The 18,015-nt window shown below is 44.7% G+C and overlaps 1 protein-coding gene across 6 annotated transcripts in view; it reads right to left on the minus strand.

The window, feature by feature from the left end:
* Positions 1 to 3,770: 3,770 nt before the first annotated feature.
* Positions 3,771 to 18,015, minus strand: part of PRR5L (proline rich 5 like) — an 85,345-nt gene continuing 71,100 nt past the window's right edge. For all 6 annotated transcript variants that reach the window (XM_084851117.1, XM_084851136.1, XM_084851128.1 and 3 more), the window contains one exon: positions 3,771 to 7,118. In XM_084851117.1, coding sequence (XP_084707243.1) covers positions 6,736 to 7,118 — 383 coding nt within the window. In that variant the 3' untranslated portion in view covers positions 3,771 to 6,735. The remainder of the gene's footprint in view (positions 7,119 to 18,015) is intronic.

The following is an 18,015-nucleotide window of genomic DNA, read 5'->3' on the forward strand; positions in this document are numbered from 1 at the left end:
AAAGAGGCAGAGGAACTAGAGATCAAATCGCCAACATTCGCTGGATCATGGAGAAAGCAAGAAAATTCCAGAAAAACGTCTATTTCTGCTTCATTGACTACGCTAAAGCCTTTGATTGTGTGGATCACAACAAACTGTGACAAATTCTTAAAGAGATGGGAGTACCAGACCACCTTACCTGTCTCCTGAGAAACCTGTACAAGGGTCAAGAAGCATCATTAAGAACCAGACATGGAACAACCGAGTGGTTCAAAATTGGGAAAGGAGTATGACAAGGCCACATATTGTCGCCCTGCTTATTTAACTTATATGCAGAGTACATCATGAGAAACGCCAGGTTGGATGAATCACAGGTCGGAATTAAGATTGCCGTGAGAATTATAAACAACCTCAGATACGCAGACGATACCACCCTAATGGCAGAAAGCGAAGAGGATCTCAAGAGCCTCTTGTTGAGGGTGAAAGTGGAGAGTGCAAAAGCTGTTTTGAAACTCAACATTAAAAAAACGAAGATCATGGCATCTGGCCCCATCACTTCCTGGCATATAGAAGGGGGAGAAATGGAAGCAGTCCAAGATCACCGCAGACGGTGACTGTAGCCATGAAATTAAAAGGCTCTTGCTCCTTTGGAGGAAAGCTATGGCAAACCTAGGCAGCATAGTAAGAAGCAGAGACATCACCTTGCCGACAAAGGTCCACATAATCAAAGCTATGGTTTTCCCAGTAGTAATGTATGGCTGTGAGAGCTGGACTATAAGGAAGGCTGAGCGCCGAAGAATTGATGCTTTCGAACTGTGGTGCTGGAGAAGACTCTTACAAGTCCCCTGGACTGCAAGGAGGTCAAATCAGTCCATCCTAAAGGAAATCAACCCTGACTGCTCATTGGAAGGACAGATACTGAAGCTGAAGCTCAAATATTTTGGCCACCTAAGGCGAAGAGAAAACTCTCTGGAAAAGACCCTGATGCTGGGAAAGACTGAAGGCAAAAGGAGAAGGGGACGACAGAGGATGAGATGGCTAGATAGCATCACCGATGCAATGAATATGAACTTGAGCATGCTCCGGGAGAGAACAAAGGACAGGAAAGCCTGGCGTGCTATGGTCCAGGAGTTCACGAAGAGTCAGACACGACTTAACGACTGAACAACAACCACCACTATTTCCTGGAAGGTAGCCAAGACCCTGGTTTTGGAGAAGGGGCATGTAAGGTTTTAGGAGAGGGGAAACTGCAGCTATGTGATCTTACTACACATCCATGATTATGGTTTCAAATGTTGATAAGGACAGGTCCTGATGGTGCAGCACATGCTGCAAATACAGCACATGATGCTCAGCTCTACCAGACTGGTCAGGTTTAAACTGAAATGATGTGTCCTGTGATTGACAAGTGTACTTAACCCGAGTCTCCTTCAGTCTGGTGAGCCTCCTTGACTGTGAAAAGTGGTTGCATAGAAAAGGGAGAGTCATAAGCCTATGGGGTAACAATTAGGGGGTACCTTCAGAGATGGCTGAATCCCACATGGAATTGGACTGGTTTGGACAAATTTAGGAGATATCCAAATCAAAGCGGGGCTCATCTAAAGTGAACCGAGTCTGAATCTGAAGATTCGGAGTAACAGTGATGGAGACAGGGTATCTCCAAAAATTGATAAATTTCTCTCCAATCTCTCAAGCTATGAAATCACCAGGGGTGGGGGAGAGGAGAGGGTGTACTTTTGTGACTCACAGCTCTAGCTTCTAATCACAGCAAACATTTTTACTAGGGCTTGCCCATCCCGCTTCTTGGGGGAAGGAATGTTAAAGTAATACATTGCATAACTGATCCATGCCCTTTGCTGGTTCTTTCCCAGGACCAGGGATATTAAATGAGCTCTGTGGGACTTAGGATGGTGTATCTTTGGATGCTTGCTTGAAAAATGCTGGATGTTCAAGTCCTTCTGTCTCTGCCACTATATCCTCTAAATCCATCATCCTCCCATCCTATTGCACTTTGTGCAACTTTGGTGGCAACTGGGGGGAACAAGCCTTGAACTTCGTTTCATTCATCGTAAGTCCTTAATCCCGCCACCTATCCTGAAATGCTGCAGGTTCCTTGCACCTCTATGACATGTGCCATTTTCACAGAAATTACCAAAAAACCCAACAACCCCAAAACCATAGAGGTGGGTAAGAGGAAGTGAACCCGCTCCCCCTACCCAAATTTGAATACTGCCCTTGCACAAAAAATTTTTGAACCTCTGCTTCTGAAATTTTTGCAGGTCTCTTACCTAGGAGCACCTCTATGCTCTAAATCTGTTTTCATAATTTCCCACAAAGAATATTGGGAAATTGGGGGTTTCCCAAAAAGGATGCGCTAAACTGTAAAGGCTGCTCTTGCTCAAAGGTCCCTGCACCTTTCATCTGAAATTTGGCAGGCTTGATCCCATCAGAAGGAGCAACTATCCCTGCAATTTCATCCAATTCTGATGAGAAATAAAAATTATCAGCAGCTTTTTTAAAAAATCCGAATTTAAAGGCTCATAACACAAAAACCCTCGTAAGGGACTACTGCGCCTTCAAATGTCAATGAATTCTAAAGAACAGGAAACAGGGGTTTAGCCATTTGTTAATTTCCAGTGAGAGGCATAACGATTTGGGTTTTCAAATCAAGGTTTGGATCCAAGTTGAAGTGGGCAGTCTCTGAATCAGTCTGAGCTGAATTGGGCTGTTTGCTGAATCACCGATTCACTGGGGTCCGAACTGACTCTCATGGTCAGTACACAGCCCTAGGAACTACACCTACGAGAAACAGTGGAAGACAGATGTATTTGTGTGTATAGCTGAGGTTGAGGAGGCTGAGGGCTCAACGACGTTGCCTTTAATATATAGCATGCATCAGTACCTTTTGCTTACTCAAAAGTAAGCATAGGGGCCCCAACTGGGTCCCTAATGTGGCAGGTGGGTGGTGAGGTGGCTTTGACCCTTTGCTGTTACCCTACCCCCACTGCTGTGAACCAGATCCAGAGTGGACCCCCTGCACCTACAATCTGCATAGGAAAAAAGCCCCTATTCACTTACCTTTGCATGAGAAAAAGCCCTGCCCTAGCTGCATGCTACGTATCGTTTGGGTTTGAGTGTGTAGTGCAGAGAGGTCATGAAATTTCAGAGGATTAAGGCAACTGAAAGCAAAGGAAGGTGAGAACCTGCAGGTATTTGTCAAACTGAGATGCCAATGGATAGATTTCCATCCTTGTGGTGTGTGAGAAAGCAGAAGTCTCTGAAGTGGGCCTCAGAACTATTTCACACAAATATGCAAAACGAAAGCAGGCAACAAAGGTTCCATTATGATTTTTGAGAAGCTGATAAAAGGGTTTCTATTTGTTACTGGTTACTGTTCCTCTGCCTTCTCTCTTTACGAGTACTGCCACCATCTTTAAAAGTAAAACTCTCTTATCAAGCTAATCTTTGCCATCAACTAGAATGATAACCACAGGGGCAACATACTTGGAAAACTCTATCTGCATACATTAAACATATGAATTCAAGCCAAAACCAGGAATGGCCTTGTAGCGGAAAGCAAGAGAGATTTTTTATTTTTTTTTAAAAAATCCTACTTAGTTACTTGACTTTTTGTAGCGTGAAGAATGCAATCCCAGATGGACTTGAGCTTTTCTACATGAGGCATTTGTTGTGCACTCATCATACCCTACTCATGGTTGTTTATGGCTTCTTTACAACATTGTGACCCTCTAGTTTTGCTTCTGTTTGTAAGCCATTTTTTTCAGAGCAAGAAAAATGGGGTATTATTTCTGATGGTGAAGGAAAGTGTGATTTCCTCGTGTGAATTTGTGCTATTCTGCTCTACCAGTGCTATTCTGCTCTACCAGTGCCACCTAGAAGTTATGTAGTGGAAAAGCAGGAAAGGAGATGCTCCTTGAGTAGTGCTCGGGTCTCAATTCTGCAGCATAACTGAAAGGAGATCTCAGTAGAACTTGCATCTGAGATTCAGGCTGTAAAAATAGGACTTGCCTAGTACTTATTTATCCCTTATCTGGAGCCTAACTAGAGCCAATGCACACGCAAAAATCTCTACCGATTTTATTCAGCAGGTCTTTTAATATAATAAAAGTCATTTTCAGGTTTCAATTCCTAGTTGGGAACAAAGAAGCTAATTATTTAAGAACTATATATGTTTGTAAGCTTTGGTTACATTTACATTGACCCATATGAATAATTTCCCATGTTAGGGAGGATAATTCAACAATGGTTTTTCATTGCAAACTTGCTGTCGTCGTGGTTCAGGGAATTTAGAGACTAGTGCATGATTTATTATATTGTAATTTCTATTGGGATATTAAGAGATAAAGGATTACACCTCTATGATGTAAATCAGAGGCAATTTGTTTTATGTATTTTATTGTTTAGCTAACATCAGCCTTGTAGTTATTGAAAAAGTTGCTTTTTTTCCCGTTGCAGTTGAGAGCTCAGTTAACATGTTCTTGATTTGTCTCAACATTGATGGTATACTGCTGTGTGTTTCTGCGTATATATATATATTATGTATCTTATATTTTCAATCTGGTCATGGACTGTAATAAACCAATTTGCTTTGAATAAAAGTCCTTCCCCAGTTTAAAAACTAAATTCATCATGGTAGAATTGTGCTAATATACCAACAGCAAACCTTTCTGTCTTCATCTGTAAGTCAAACCTTAGGCTCCTTCTCCTTAATTTCATTACAGCTGAAATGAATGCCTTGAGTATTTTCTGCTATTAAAAGCTAATTGTTGCAGAACAAATATTACATACAAGAAAATATGGTACAACACTGGATTTTTTTAAAATAAAACACCTGTCTATTCCACTTACCAATGGGCTCTTGGCCTCATTCATTTCATGGGGGAGCAGGGGGAAGAGACCAGCCCCACAAAGGAACATTCCCCCCTGCCCCCACAATAATCCCATGGTGACTTGGATACCCAAAGGTACTCGGAAACAGCTCTGACGTGATGGAAGAATCACATTTCTTGCAATAGGAACCCTGAAGTCCAAGGCAGCAGCACCAAACAACTTCCAGAAAGCGTTTCCCTCTGTCTTGGTGCAGAAGTTTGTGGGAGAGGCAAGAACAAAAACATGAATGGTACTACCCACTCCTTGCATCAGCCACCAACTGTCCCAGCTGTGCATGGAAGTTTTGTAGAGTAGGAGAGTGGCCCCAAAGACTAGTTCTTCATCAGCTGAAGGACATCTATATACAACACAACCTCATTGTGTAGTAAGAAAACCAGGTTTCCTTCGTGCCTGATGCTCATGGAAACCATTTCCAGAGTGGTCACTTTCTACTTTAGCTACTCCAGGCTTCCCCAGCCTGGTGCCCTCCTGATGTTTTGGACATCCAATCCCATCAGCCCCAGCCAGCCTGGCCAATGGTCAAGAATGCTGGGAGTTGTCATCCAAAACATCTGGAGGGCACCAGGTTGGGGACGGTTGAGCTACAGAGTTCTAGAGGTTAATGTCTTCAGTAAAAAGGTAAAAAAAAGGTAAAGGTGTCCCCAACCAGTCGTGTCCGACTCTAGGGTGTGGTGCTCATCTCCATTTCTAAGCCGAAGAGCCAGCGCTGTCCGAAGACGCGTCCGTGTTCATGTGGCCGGCATGACTGAACACCGAGGTGCACGGAACGCTGTTAGCTGTCCCGCCGAGGCAGTACCTATTTATCTACTTGCAATTTCTTGCTTTTGAACTGCTAGGTTGGCAGGAGCTGGGACTGAAGACGGGAGCTCACTCCGTCACGCAGCACTCGGGTCTTGAACTGCTGTCCTGCCGACCTTCCAGTCTGCAGTTCAGAGTCTTAACCACTAAGCCACGGTGGCCCCAATGTCTTCAGTAGCACCCCACAATTGTAAGATCCCTAACAGCTCACCACTGTTCTTTAGTGACCACAGGCAGGTAGCTCATAGATGTACTCCCTACCATGGGAGCCTGAAGAAGAGCCCTTTCTCTAACTGGATCTCCTGAATTCTAAATGCTTAGATAATTCTTTGGAATATACATAAGTGATCCCTGAGGAGATCAGGGCTGAAAAGAAAACCTCAAATCAACCCACAATTTAGCTCCAGAGCTTTGTCTGTTTATTAGCAGCATTGTGTATTGCCACTGAAGCGTCTTCAGTCACATATTGAGCCACTCTGCACAGCTCTAATGCTGGAGACTGGGCACACCGTTTCTCCGCTCCCACCCCTGCAGTTCAGACTTGCATGGTGCTTCAATACAAACCGATTGTCGCTGCCCTACCAAGTAATGGACCACTGAAAAACCTTTGCAGGCTGGTTTCCTGCATTTACCACAGGGTGTGGTGGGGGAAAGTGCATTGCTTGTGCTCATCCACCCTGATCTGCACGGCAGAACAAAATGAGGCTTATAGGACACCCGTCTCTGGATGAGCCTGAACAGGGATGAGACAAAAAGGGAAAAGCGCAACTCAGGGTTGAAAAACAGCTCTAAGAAATCCAGAGGGAACAGGGACAAGAGAAGATACTGGAATTCTTGAACTGAGAAGACTTGTACCTGGAAAACAACAAAAGATATGCCCCATAAAATTAGAACCTGAAAAATAATATTTCCCAAAACTTGTCAACCTCGGGACATAGCATGTAGATCCCATGCCAGAAGTTTGAATTATCGACTGTTAGCAAGCAGCTCATAACAAAACAATGGTTCACTCAGTGCACTTGATCTTCTCTCCCTTGGTATGGCATTTCAGCAGACAGACGTGCAGTTCAGTTCTGTTGGTTCCTGCATGGTTGGTGTCCCCAGCCCTTCTGGTCCATCTGCTATACTAGGCTCACTGGAGCACTGCCTATGGTTTAAGCTGGGCTGCAAGAGGAGACATTTGTCACCATTGTCAGGCTCTTCCACCACTATCCCTGAGTGCATAATGGAAGCCATGGCCAACAGCTGGATATCAGAGTGAGCGTTGGCGACAGTGTGGCGACGGATGCTCCCGCATTTCTCAAGGTATGCCTCGCCTTCCTGCTCTGTCAGGGGTGTCAAGGCAGTCTCACTGACTTGTCGGGTTGCCACAGGGTGAGAAGCGAAGCTCAGCCCATTGAGTCTGGAACGAGGTCTAGGATACCTTCTCTCTGGAAAATAAGAAAGGCATGTGGATTAATCGTGGACTGCGTACAAATCCAAGAGCAGGTGGCAGTGCAGTCTTTCAGGGCGTTTGCCCAGTGCCACCTCTATCCAGCAATTTTGTTCCACATACAGGCAATGACACATCTCTGGATGAAGGTACACAAGTAAAAGTATATCAACCTTCCGCAGAAGAGATAAACTTTTTTTTAAACCTACACAATCCTCCTACTCAAATTCTATGTTGAGAATAAAAAGCTATGTAACCTTTCTTCAACAGAAAAAATGGGAAGGTCATAATTACTTTTTTATGTCTGTATATACATTAATTCTCCGGCATCTGTAGTTTGTATTTTAAAAAATGCACCAATAGATTCTGGAGGTTGTACCTATTTGCATAACATTACATTAGCTGTAATATTTTTTTATCAAAGGAATGAAATGGAATGATGCAAGGGCAGGGGAGAGTTTGAGCTTCCTGCACTTTCTAGAAGTTCAACCCTGTCTTTGCATAACTCTGGCTAAATGAGGAGAGAACTCCCAAGTTACAGCAGAGATGTGAAGTTATGGCAGTGTGCAGAATAGCTTACATTATTGTAGCATAAACCCTCTTCGCAGGTTGCCCTCGTCACGTAGGGCTAAACATGTATTCAGAATGGGAGTCTGCCAAAGGAGAGCCTAGGCTGTAGTGTGGTTGGTGCATGGTGTTGCCAACAGTCTACAGTTGTACTAGCCTAACCCCTCTTTTTCAGACATCTGCCCTGAACACACAGATGTCAAGGGTGGAGCCAGCATGTGCAGTTCCGCTCCCACTCCATGCACTTAGCCTTACAGATGGAGAGTAGCTGGGGAAGTAGTTGCAAATCACCTAGAGATCTACCAGTAGATCCAGATCTATCATATGCCCTGCTACGCAGCTCTTGAGGGAATGCATCACATCCTTTCCCTTCCATCTCTTCAGCAAGGAGGGTCAAGGGGCCTCTCTACACCAGCCTAAAATCCTGCATTTAAAACGGGGCTTTCTGCTTCCATTTTAAATGCAGAATCACAACGACTCCCTTTTTCAGACGCCTCCTTTTCCCCCACCTCCTCCCTGTATCTGAGTCTTCCATTCTCTTTCATTGATCTCGCTCCTCTTCTTGCTGCTTTTACTCTTTTCATGGAGGAAACTGAAGCGGAACACAATGGGGTATTTGACAGCTCATTATCTGCAATCTATTTAAAAGCGGAACAAAGGGCATTTAGTGCAGGAGACGCCTTGAATGATCACAGCGTCATGTAAAGAGCCTGCAAACTTCTGTGAAGAAGCAATCTCAATCACAGGCTAAAAGCTCAGTGTGAAGGAGCCCAAGGTGTGTGCTGCATCAGGAATGACCAGCAGCCAGTCGGCTGCACAGCTGAGTACCAGCAGCATCACACTGCTGAAGAGGCTCTTAACAGTCCTGGCTAGCAGGAGAAAGGCAGAAAGAGCTAGGAAAGGGGGTGGGGCACACATCTGTTAGAGCAGAAAGTAAAGAAAAAATATGCCACCCACTCTTGGGAAGGAGGAAGATCTGTAATTGAGGCTTTGCTTGCATAGCTCTCAAAAAACTACAACAATCCTTGTGTCTATTAGCAGATTTATATACTGCACAGTTTTCTAACCACCGTATCAGCTACCTTGGCTTTGAATGTCACAACAAGCAAATAAGCTCCAAGCTTAGAACTGTCTACATATGTGGTCCCAGGGATTCATCTAAGTGTAAGTTTACTCAATTCAGGCATCTTCTTTGCTTTAACTTTTAGGCATGCTTTCTAAGAAACCCTCAAGAGGACAAGCCTCTCCCCACATTTAACGTTTTGGGAAGTAAAGATACCAAATTCTACAGCTAGCTAAGATTGAAAATGCAATGCAGTGCTGTGGTTTATTGCCAGTTTTGTTCAGGATGGAATCTGCACTGCTTCTGAAAAGCAGCTTTTAAAAGCAAAACTATACTGGGTTGGATGATGGATCCAGAGTTGCCCCTCTGCAAAGAGAAGGGCTCCTTCTGTGAACCCAAGCGATTGCTATCCTGCAGAGACTCTTGCTGAAGGAAGTACAGGGGAGGGAAGCGATTTTCACTGATTTTGCACTAAACTGGATTCCTAAGCACAGTTCCTTCCTGCAAAATCCACATCGATCCTTTTTGTCGTAACACAATAGTTTCATATATACTGTTCCATGGAGTAAAAAGCTAAACCGAGATCACAAACAGACTGCATAACAGCATGGTGTCGAATAGTAATGTGCAAGTAGCAGTGGGCTGCATAGTTGTAAGTATTAGGGCTGTGCAGGGACACCCCGATCTGACTCAGCCAGATTTGGGGGGCCTGACCTGCCTTGGCCCCGAACCGGAAGTGGGGTTCAGATGGCAAACCCTGCTTCAGGCCCCCCCGATACCCCCACAGAACCCCCCAGTTCCTTACCTGGGCCACCTCCTCTTCTGCTGCCACAGCTGTCACCTCCTCCTTGCCGCCCGCTGCTGCTGTCTTCGCCGCCGCCGCTATATCCTGAGGCCTGGACACACGGCAACTCGTCTTCTTCCAGGGAGTCAACATTTTTAAAATGGCAACCTCCTGGAACTTCTAGGAGGTTGCCATTTTTAAAAATAGCAACTCCCTGGAAGGAGTCACCTCAGGCATCAGGAAATGGCGGCGGTGGCAGCAGGCGGCAGCGAAGACAGCAGTGGCAGAGGCAGAGACAGCAGTGGCAGAGGCAGTGAAGACAGCGGCGGCGGTGGCGCAGCAGAGAAGGTGGCAGCGGCAAGGCAGCAGCAAGGCAGCTCAGATAAGGACCTGGAGGCGCTTGGGGGGGGCTGGGCCGGGGGCTGAAGCTCCAAAGCGACTGAGTGCTTTGGTGAGCCCCCAACCCGCTCCAGGCTGCGTCGTGCCCCCTCCGCTCCACCTCAGAAGGGGCACAAAATGACCCGAAGCAGCCTGCTTCGACTCAGGGTTCGGGCCTCGGGCCAAAGTGGTGCACAGCCCTAGTAAGTATTACTACTCACCACTTTAGTCTGTGATTTGGGGGAAAGATAATGAACAAGTTCTGAACAATGTTTCTTCAAGTAAAGTAGTTTCTCTTCAGCCCTTACTTACAAAGAGAAGGGAAAGAGTGCACCACTGAAAAGATTTTGCCTAGGGATTAGAGACCACTTAATTTTGTAGTTCCTCATCTCAGACTATGAGTCTCAGCAACTTGTAATGCTTGCCTTAAAATTATGGGGACTCTCTCTCTCTCTCTCTCTCACACACACACACACACTCACTCACTCACTCACACCTCTCCCTCTCTCTGGAGAGAGAGAGTTCTTTTAAGAACACAGAAGAACTTCTACCTGGCCAGTGCTCCAGCATTAACTTCTGTTTCTCCAGCATCAGCAGGATAGGAGGGATGCATCTCCTAAATGTAATTTTCCCAGGCCTCTGTCTTTGGTTGGTATCCCTAGGGAAACTGCAATTCCCATTGCTCCAGCACTTGGGAGGACCGGGGTGGGGTGGGGTAAAGGACCCAGGGAAACTCGAGCTTCCCTCCTTGTACCAGAGGGGGTGGAATGGGAAGAGAGGAAGAGAGAGAGATGCAGCAGCTGCCAGAGCTACAGCCAACAGATAAAGGGGGTTGGGAGTTGGTGGGCAGGGTGGGGGGAGTAGAGAGGGGGTTGACAATCAAATTTTAAACTCTTGGAAAAGAAGAACTTGTTTAAGCATTCTCCAGTGTTGCTTGTAATTGCTGACACCGATCCAAACTGAGTCTGGGTGAATGTGCCTATTTCTATTAGGGGTTATCAAGTGAAAGACTTTCCAAGCTTCAATTTCCAGCTTTAATACAGATAGTGAAATCACGAAGTCCCCCTACTGTGCCTTTGCACAAAAAAGTTACAGCAAGCAGCATTCTTCCCATACAGAGACTCTCCCTTTGGTACTTTGAAAGCTGCATACGGCCGACAGACTGCATTCCAGACCATAGGTCTTTTGCTACTGTCTTTTAAGGAGCAAAGAGAAGATACTCCTACAGTTGTCACTGTACTGTGCATGTCTTTCCCTCCCGGGCTTTCAGCTGGAAATTCATATTGCCTTCATTGTTTGTGTTAAGAACCATTGCTGCCATAGCAGCAGATTTCTGCATTCCATCACTGAGAAGGCTGCATCTTGGCAATGAATTATCACTGGCTGAAATAATGGGGTGAAGGGCAGGGGAGGAAACATTATGATGAATTGCTCTAACCGCCTAAACTGGAGGATGCCTCAGCCATGCTGAACCAGCATCCTGTACTGCTGATGCCAAATGAGGAGCATATTCCTAGCAAGTGGATTAGAACCAGAAGCACTGCCAGAACCATCCCTCTCCTTAATTTCTACAGATATGGAAGGGACACATCTATTCCAGGGCATGTCCCACTTAGGGTCCAAACTCTCCAAAGCCTGTAAGATGTTGAACAAGAAGCTCTGTCCTGCCTTTCCCAAGCCTCATCAGACCACTCTGCAGTACAGCAGTAGCACAAGTGTGTGTGTGTGTGTGTGTGTGTGTGTGTGTGGAGGGGGGAGATTAGTATAATTGTACTGGTGCCTGAACAGAGATTGAGTTTTAGGGTGAAACTACCCTTTAACATTATTCACACTTTAAAAAAGAAGTATACTTAAGCTGGCCACTCTTGTTCTGAAAAAGCAGCTGTGTAGGGCCTCAGTCCTGGTCCTGTGCTGGCTTCCTGCTGAAAACCCCACTTCAACTGAGGTAAACAGCACCTTTAGAAGCAAACTGGAGCAGGAGGGAATTTTTGGTAGAAAACAGATGCAGGCCCTCATCCAGATCAGGCCCCTGTGCAGTGGCTTTTCCTTCAAAACAAAAGTAGCCAGTATAAGGATGCTTTTAAAAAGTACAAATAGCATGTGCAGCTTGACTTAACACCAAATGTTTATTACCAATTACTTGGACCCTCAGCAAACCAGGTCATAGAATCAGCCTGGCTACTGCAGTGGAATATGGAAAGCTTATGAAAAACACAAGGTAGTAGAAACTCAATGGACACAGAGGAATAGAAGGAGAAGGGAAAGGAAACTTTCGACTTAGAAAACCAGGTTCTCCCATGCTTTGCAGGTTTACTGGGTGAAGGTTCTTCTAGCTTGTTGGCTTTATTTATTTCAAATCAGTTGAGATGAGGACAGGGCTGAATAGATATATTCTGCTAGCCAGGATATGATTCCACTTTTCATAATTAGATTTTGCAATAGCTTCTCATGTATCTCATTTGTTCAAAGGTCTCAACTCATTGCCTCCAACAGTCCCTTCCAACTTGGAGCAGCAGCAATAAAAAGCTGCTGGAAAAAATGGATCTTGAAGGTGATGTATTCCAAAATCCAGTAGTGGCTAAGTGGAAGCAGCCAAGCCAGGAGAAAGCAAAACCCCGAAGGCTTTGTTCCATTGCCCTGTACACTATGGCCGTAGTATTCTTTTGCTCATTGCCAGACATTCAGCAAATTGCTGCTCTTTGACTGAAGCACTAAGAGGAAAGAGATAAACAGGTTCAGCTGAGCAGATAGGAGAGGAGACTAAAATGAGAGCATGCTAGTACTGGGGACCAAAGTTTTGAAAAGATGGAAGAACTAGCATAGCTTATGACCTTGTCATCTCAGAGTCATGTTAGCTGATGCCGGTATGATTAAGCTTACTTTGGTGGGCTATTCAATTCTGCTATTATATTGGACTCTTGTCACCTGAGTAATGCCCAGTCCCTATGCTCTACACCAGAGACTGTTTTTCACTTGGTCATTTAGATACTAGCATATAGAAAATGTATAACCCACATGGTGAGCCATGCCGAACAGCTGAGCACATGGAGAAAGCCAGCATAGTAGGGCAATGTAAAGTCAACGTCATGACACAGAAAGAGCCATGCTGGATCAGACCAAAAGATTATCTAGGCCAGTATTCTGTTTGCACAGTGGCCAAAAAGATGCCCATGGGAAGCCCAGAAGCAGAACACGAGTGCACAGCAATGTTCCTCAGCAACCAGCATAGAGAGGCGTCCTATTCCTGATACTGGAAGCTACGTCTCCACACAGTAACTTAAGATGTGCATGAGTTTTAAGAAAATTAAGCCAAGATTGAGATTAGTAAAATGGCCTGATGGAATAGTAAGAAGAAGAGCAAAAGAACTAAGGGTAGAAGAAAGAAGAAGCAGAGGTGAAATCTGTTAAGGATTCAGAGTTTTGGTTTCCATCTCCAGGGTGCCAGCCCACTTTCACAAATCACTTCTCACAGAAGGAGTATCAGAATGTAAGAGCCATGGCCACAAACCCATGTAAGATCACAGGAAGAGTAGTGGGAGTATTAATGCTACTTTTAAATAAGAAGTGATATAAGCGCAACAAAAAAATGCTTTTAAAAAGAAGTGATCATGAATAACTCGGATTCAAAACAATTCAAAGAATACCGATAAAGGGATTGGGCCCCAGAAGAACTGTTGGGTGAATGGAAGGGAAAATTTAAAAAACAGCAGGATGTAGAAACAGGAAACCAATAAACCTGCAAGAAACGGCAGGAGAGAGGCAAAAATGAAATTTAAGGTGGAATTGAAGAACAGAGGAAGCAACTTGCAGCATTTTCGGATAGTAAGTGCCTGCTCCAAAGACACCCACCAAAGGAGGAATGGTTCGGGCCTCCGGGAGGTCAGGCATCCAGGATCGTCCCTCCCACCAAAGTGCCACAAACCACAGGCTCCCTCCGCATGGACCTTAGCAGGTGCTGGAAATAGTCTACTCAGAATAGCTTGGACCTGAGTCCCAACTTTCCCCTTTCTTCCAAGTGTTGATGCTCAAGCAAACACAATCCGTGTGATGCTTGCAGTCTGCAGCTGCTTCAGCAAGAGCAGCTTGATCATCAGGGATTGAGGTGTGGAATTATTTACGGAGCCTCTGAAGTTTCCGACACCTTCATTCAAAATGCACTGAGATATTTAATATTTACACCTACTGAAACGCACTGGATATTTGTCTTCAAACTGCCAGTAGGTGGAGATATGACTCAACTCTGCTGTCAGGGATCCTCAAGTCAAAGGAACAGCAACAGTGATGGGAGCTCTAAAAGAGCTAAAGTTGTTTCACCCTGTGAGTCCCCTCCAGTAACATCTAGGAAAAGAAGCATGTGACCAGTCGTCTCCTTTAGCATTTCCATACCCCCACTCCAGTTCATTGGCTTCTGCAGTTCATTGGGAATGCTGAACATGATGAAGTCGCATCACACATTTCTTTTGGGAAATGTTACCAGAGAAATGTGAGGCAGGAAGACAGGGATCAGCAGCCGCTACTGCCACCATGACGTATCTAATTAGGTCCTTAAAATGCCAGTGAAATGGGGGAGGGGGCTTTATCTAGCTCCATTTTCACTTTAAACTTTGTACAAAGGTCTTACGATCCTTCATTATTCTACAGCATTAGAGCAACCAGCCCTCAACGCATCATATCTTTTTTTCACCCAGCTATTTTAAATTACAAACTGGAGAACCACAAAACTCAAGCCTCTGTGGCTCATTTAGCCTTTGACCACTTTGCAGAAAATATAGGTGTAATTTTTAGCAGTCAAATAAAATTAAATATAAAAATCTGGTAGCCACTACTTGCAAGATTCCTTGTCATGTTCCTATTTAAAAAGAAAAGGGCACCAATAATCCTCCACCCTGGCTGCAGCATCACCCCAATCCCAGAAACCATCCCTTCCCCCTTGAAACTCTTTAAACCCCTTTGATCACTATTCCTGCCCTTTACTCATCCATCCTCACCACATACAAAGGCCATCTGGTAGTGACAGAGTGTCTAGAATTTCACAGAATCATAGAATAGTAGGGTTGGAAGGGGCCTATTAGACCATCGAGTCCAACCCCCTGCTCAATGCAGGAATCTAAGTCAAAGCATCCCTGACAGATGGCAGTCCAGCTTCATCTTGAATGCCTCCAGTGTGGGAGAGCCCACTACCTCCCTAGGTCATTGGTTCCATTGTCATATTGCTCTAACAGTCAGGAAGTTTGTCCTGTTGTTCAGCCGGAATCTGACTTCCTGTAATTTGAGCCCATTATTCTGTTTCCCGCACTCTGGATCCTGGCCTTCCTCTCTGTGACAACCTTTCAAATACTTGCAGAGCGCTATCATATCTCCCCTCAGTCTTCTCTTCTCAAGGCTAAACATGCCCAGTTCTTTCAGGCTCTCTTCATAGGGCTTTGTTTCCAGTCCCCTGATCATCTTCACTGCCCTCCTCTGAACCCTCTCCAGTTTGTCTGCTTCCTTCTTAAAGTGTGGCGCCCAGAAGTGGACACAGTACTCAAGATGAGGCCTAACCAGTGCTGAGTAGAATTTGAACAGGGGGGAGGAGGAAAAAGTTCCGAACCCCTCCATAGTCAAGGTCAATCCAAAAAGTGGATCTCTTCTGGGGTTGCCCATCCTCTCTCCCCGAAATACAGAGGCTACCATAAAGCCTTGGGCCTAGACAGTGTATGTATGCAGCATTGTCGAGACATGCCAAGAATCACGAGTTACGTAGTTCCTGTGCTTCCCACTATCCCTAGAACCTGCCATTATAAACTACAGCAGTGACCAGGTACAGTGCTATGCATGACTTGGGGTACGGAAGGCTGTGGTAATGACAAGGTCTTTAAGCCCCATCATGCTCCTGGTGGCACATAGGGCCTCATTCTGGAATGGGTCTAAAATTAAAACGGGTTCATTTGTAATGTCCAGCAGAAATACTTCAGATTCATCCATTTTAGCTGGCATTACTCTGAATCAGAGAGGGATGGGTCTACCCACTGTTCATCTCTGCTATTCCAAGATATTACTGTCACTCAGAATTCCCCATCCTCACCCTTCTACATCCTTCTGGCTTACAGCAGTTCACAAGCACTGTCCACGTGCCGTTTGGTCCTCTTTTCTTGGCTTGGAAGCAGGTGTATCTACTGCTATCCTAGAGAGGCATACCCTAGTAGTCAAAAGGTACTCCCACAATTGCATGTGGGCAATATTGCATAAGAAATACCTGCATTAAATGGTCAGGTTTTTCCCCACAGCCATGAAGTCTCAAAAGTAACAGATGTGTGTATGTGTGCACGCATGCGCACGCATGTGTGTGTATATATATATATATAAATATATATATATATATATATATAGAGAGAGAGAGAGAGAGAGAGAGAGAGCGCCTAAATATTGGTTATTCAATCAACCTCTGTAATAACTGGAGATATAAGGTATTTGCAAGACTGAGAATATATTTGGGGAATATATTTCTAAAGTAACTCTCTTTCACTCTTCCTCTCAAACACAAAAATGGAGAAAGTATCTACAATCTGTAAAAAAAGAAAAAAGGAAAAAAAGGACAATTATTTTTCTGTAAGATAAAATTCTTCTTTCTCTCAAGCTGCTCATTATTATTATTTTTAAAAAGTGCTCTGGAACTAATAGGCTATGTGAGAAAAGGAGACATGAAGGGTGGATTCACACCCTCGTTTGGAGCGTAATCCTACACATGTCTACTCAGAAGTGAGCCCCAATGATTTCAATGGGACTTTGTTGTTCAGTCGTTCAGTCGTGTCCGACTCTTCGTGACCCCATGGACCATAGCACGCCAGGCCTTCCTGTCCTGCGCTCTCTCCCGGAGCATGCTCAAGTTCATATTCATACAATGGGACTTACTCCCAGGTAAATGGGTAACCAATAGGTAGCCATGAATTCAATGGGTTTTACTTCTGCGTAGACATGTATAGGACTGCACTGTTAGTCTACCAAAAGTCCACCGGATTTGTGTATGTATGGTGGTCTGTCGAAAGGGGTTGTTTCAGGCCATTTCCAGGACGCTACCAGCTTCCCAAATGCAGTCCCATAGCAGCTTTTCAGTTACATGGCACCAAGAATCTCTGCATATGCACCTACATGGTGTGGAGGGAACACATGCCTTCTAAATGGAAGGCAAATGTGGTTATTTTGAATCCATAATTTGTTCAAGGCCACAGAGCACATAAAACTGCACTTTATGACACCAATCCCTTGTTTTATTGGCAGACAAGAGGACAACAGGGAGGTTTCACAAGAGTCACATGGCTACCTTTCAAACAAACGGTTTCAGCATCAGCCAAGTCCCTGTACACTTTGTCTTATTTTCCTTTTGAGGGAGAAGGGTCATGATTTTATTAGCTGTGAACAGCAAGCTTTGCAGTGATTATGTTTGTGCTGGGAGAGGTACACCGAGTTGACTAAAGAAATGCATTTACAGCTGCTCAGATTTTGCATAGCAATCAGATATGGTGTTACCACCATTTTGCTTTTTTAGCAATTAGACAGCAACCCCCAGAAAGGGGGCTTGCCTAACGGCATGGAAAATCTATAGGATCAGCCCATGTTTCCCAAGCCTGAAGCTATTAACAAAGGTTGGGTAAGGCAAAAGGTAACAGTGATAAACCAGAAGCTGACATCATAGCCATGTTTATTCAAAAATAAGTCTCTTTAAATTCAGTGGGATTTATTTTCAAGTAAACCAGTTTATGATTGGACTGTGATTGGATTTAAAAAGCAACTCTAGGGCAGCAGTCCTAAACACACTAAGGAGTGAGCATTTTTGGACACAGTGGGACTCGCTTCCAATGGGCAGGACTGAGCTTTAAGGGTGTAAAAGAAACTTAGCCTTGTGGGTTACACACAGCTGGCATTCCATTCCAACAGGATCTGCACACCAGGTAAAGCAGAAACCAATGCAATGTTGTCTATATGTAACCCTGCATGGGAAGATTCTTTTTCATAGCCAGCTTCACTTTTATATAAGACTTAAGAGACAGGAAGGAAACAAAAAATAGCCAGGGCAAAAAAATACAGTTCAGCATTGGTGGAGTTGGAAGCAAAGTCCTATCCACT

The sequence above is a fragment of the Heloderma suspectum genome, chromosome 1 (assembly GCF_057233095.1).
Source record: "Heloderma suspectum isolate Gila_16-S chromosome 1, 16-S_ref, whole genome shotgun sequence".
Lineage (NCBI taxonomy): Eukaryota > Metazoa > Chordata > Lepidosauria > Squamata > Helodermatidae > Heloderma > Heloderma suspectum.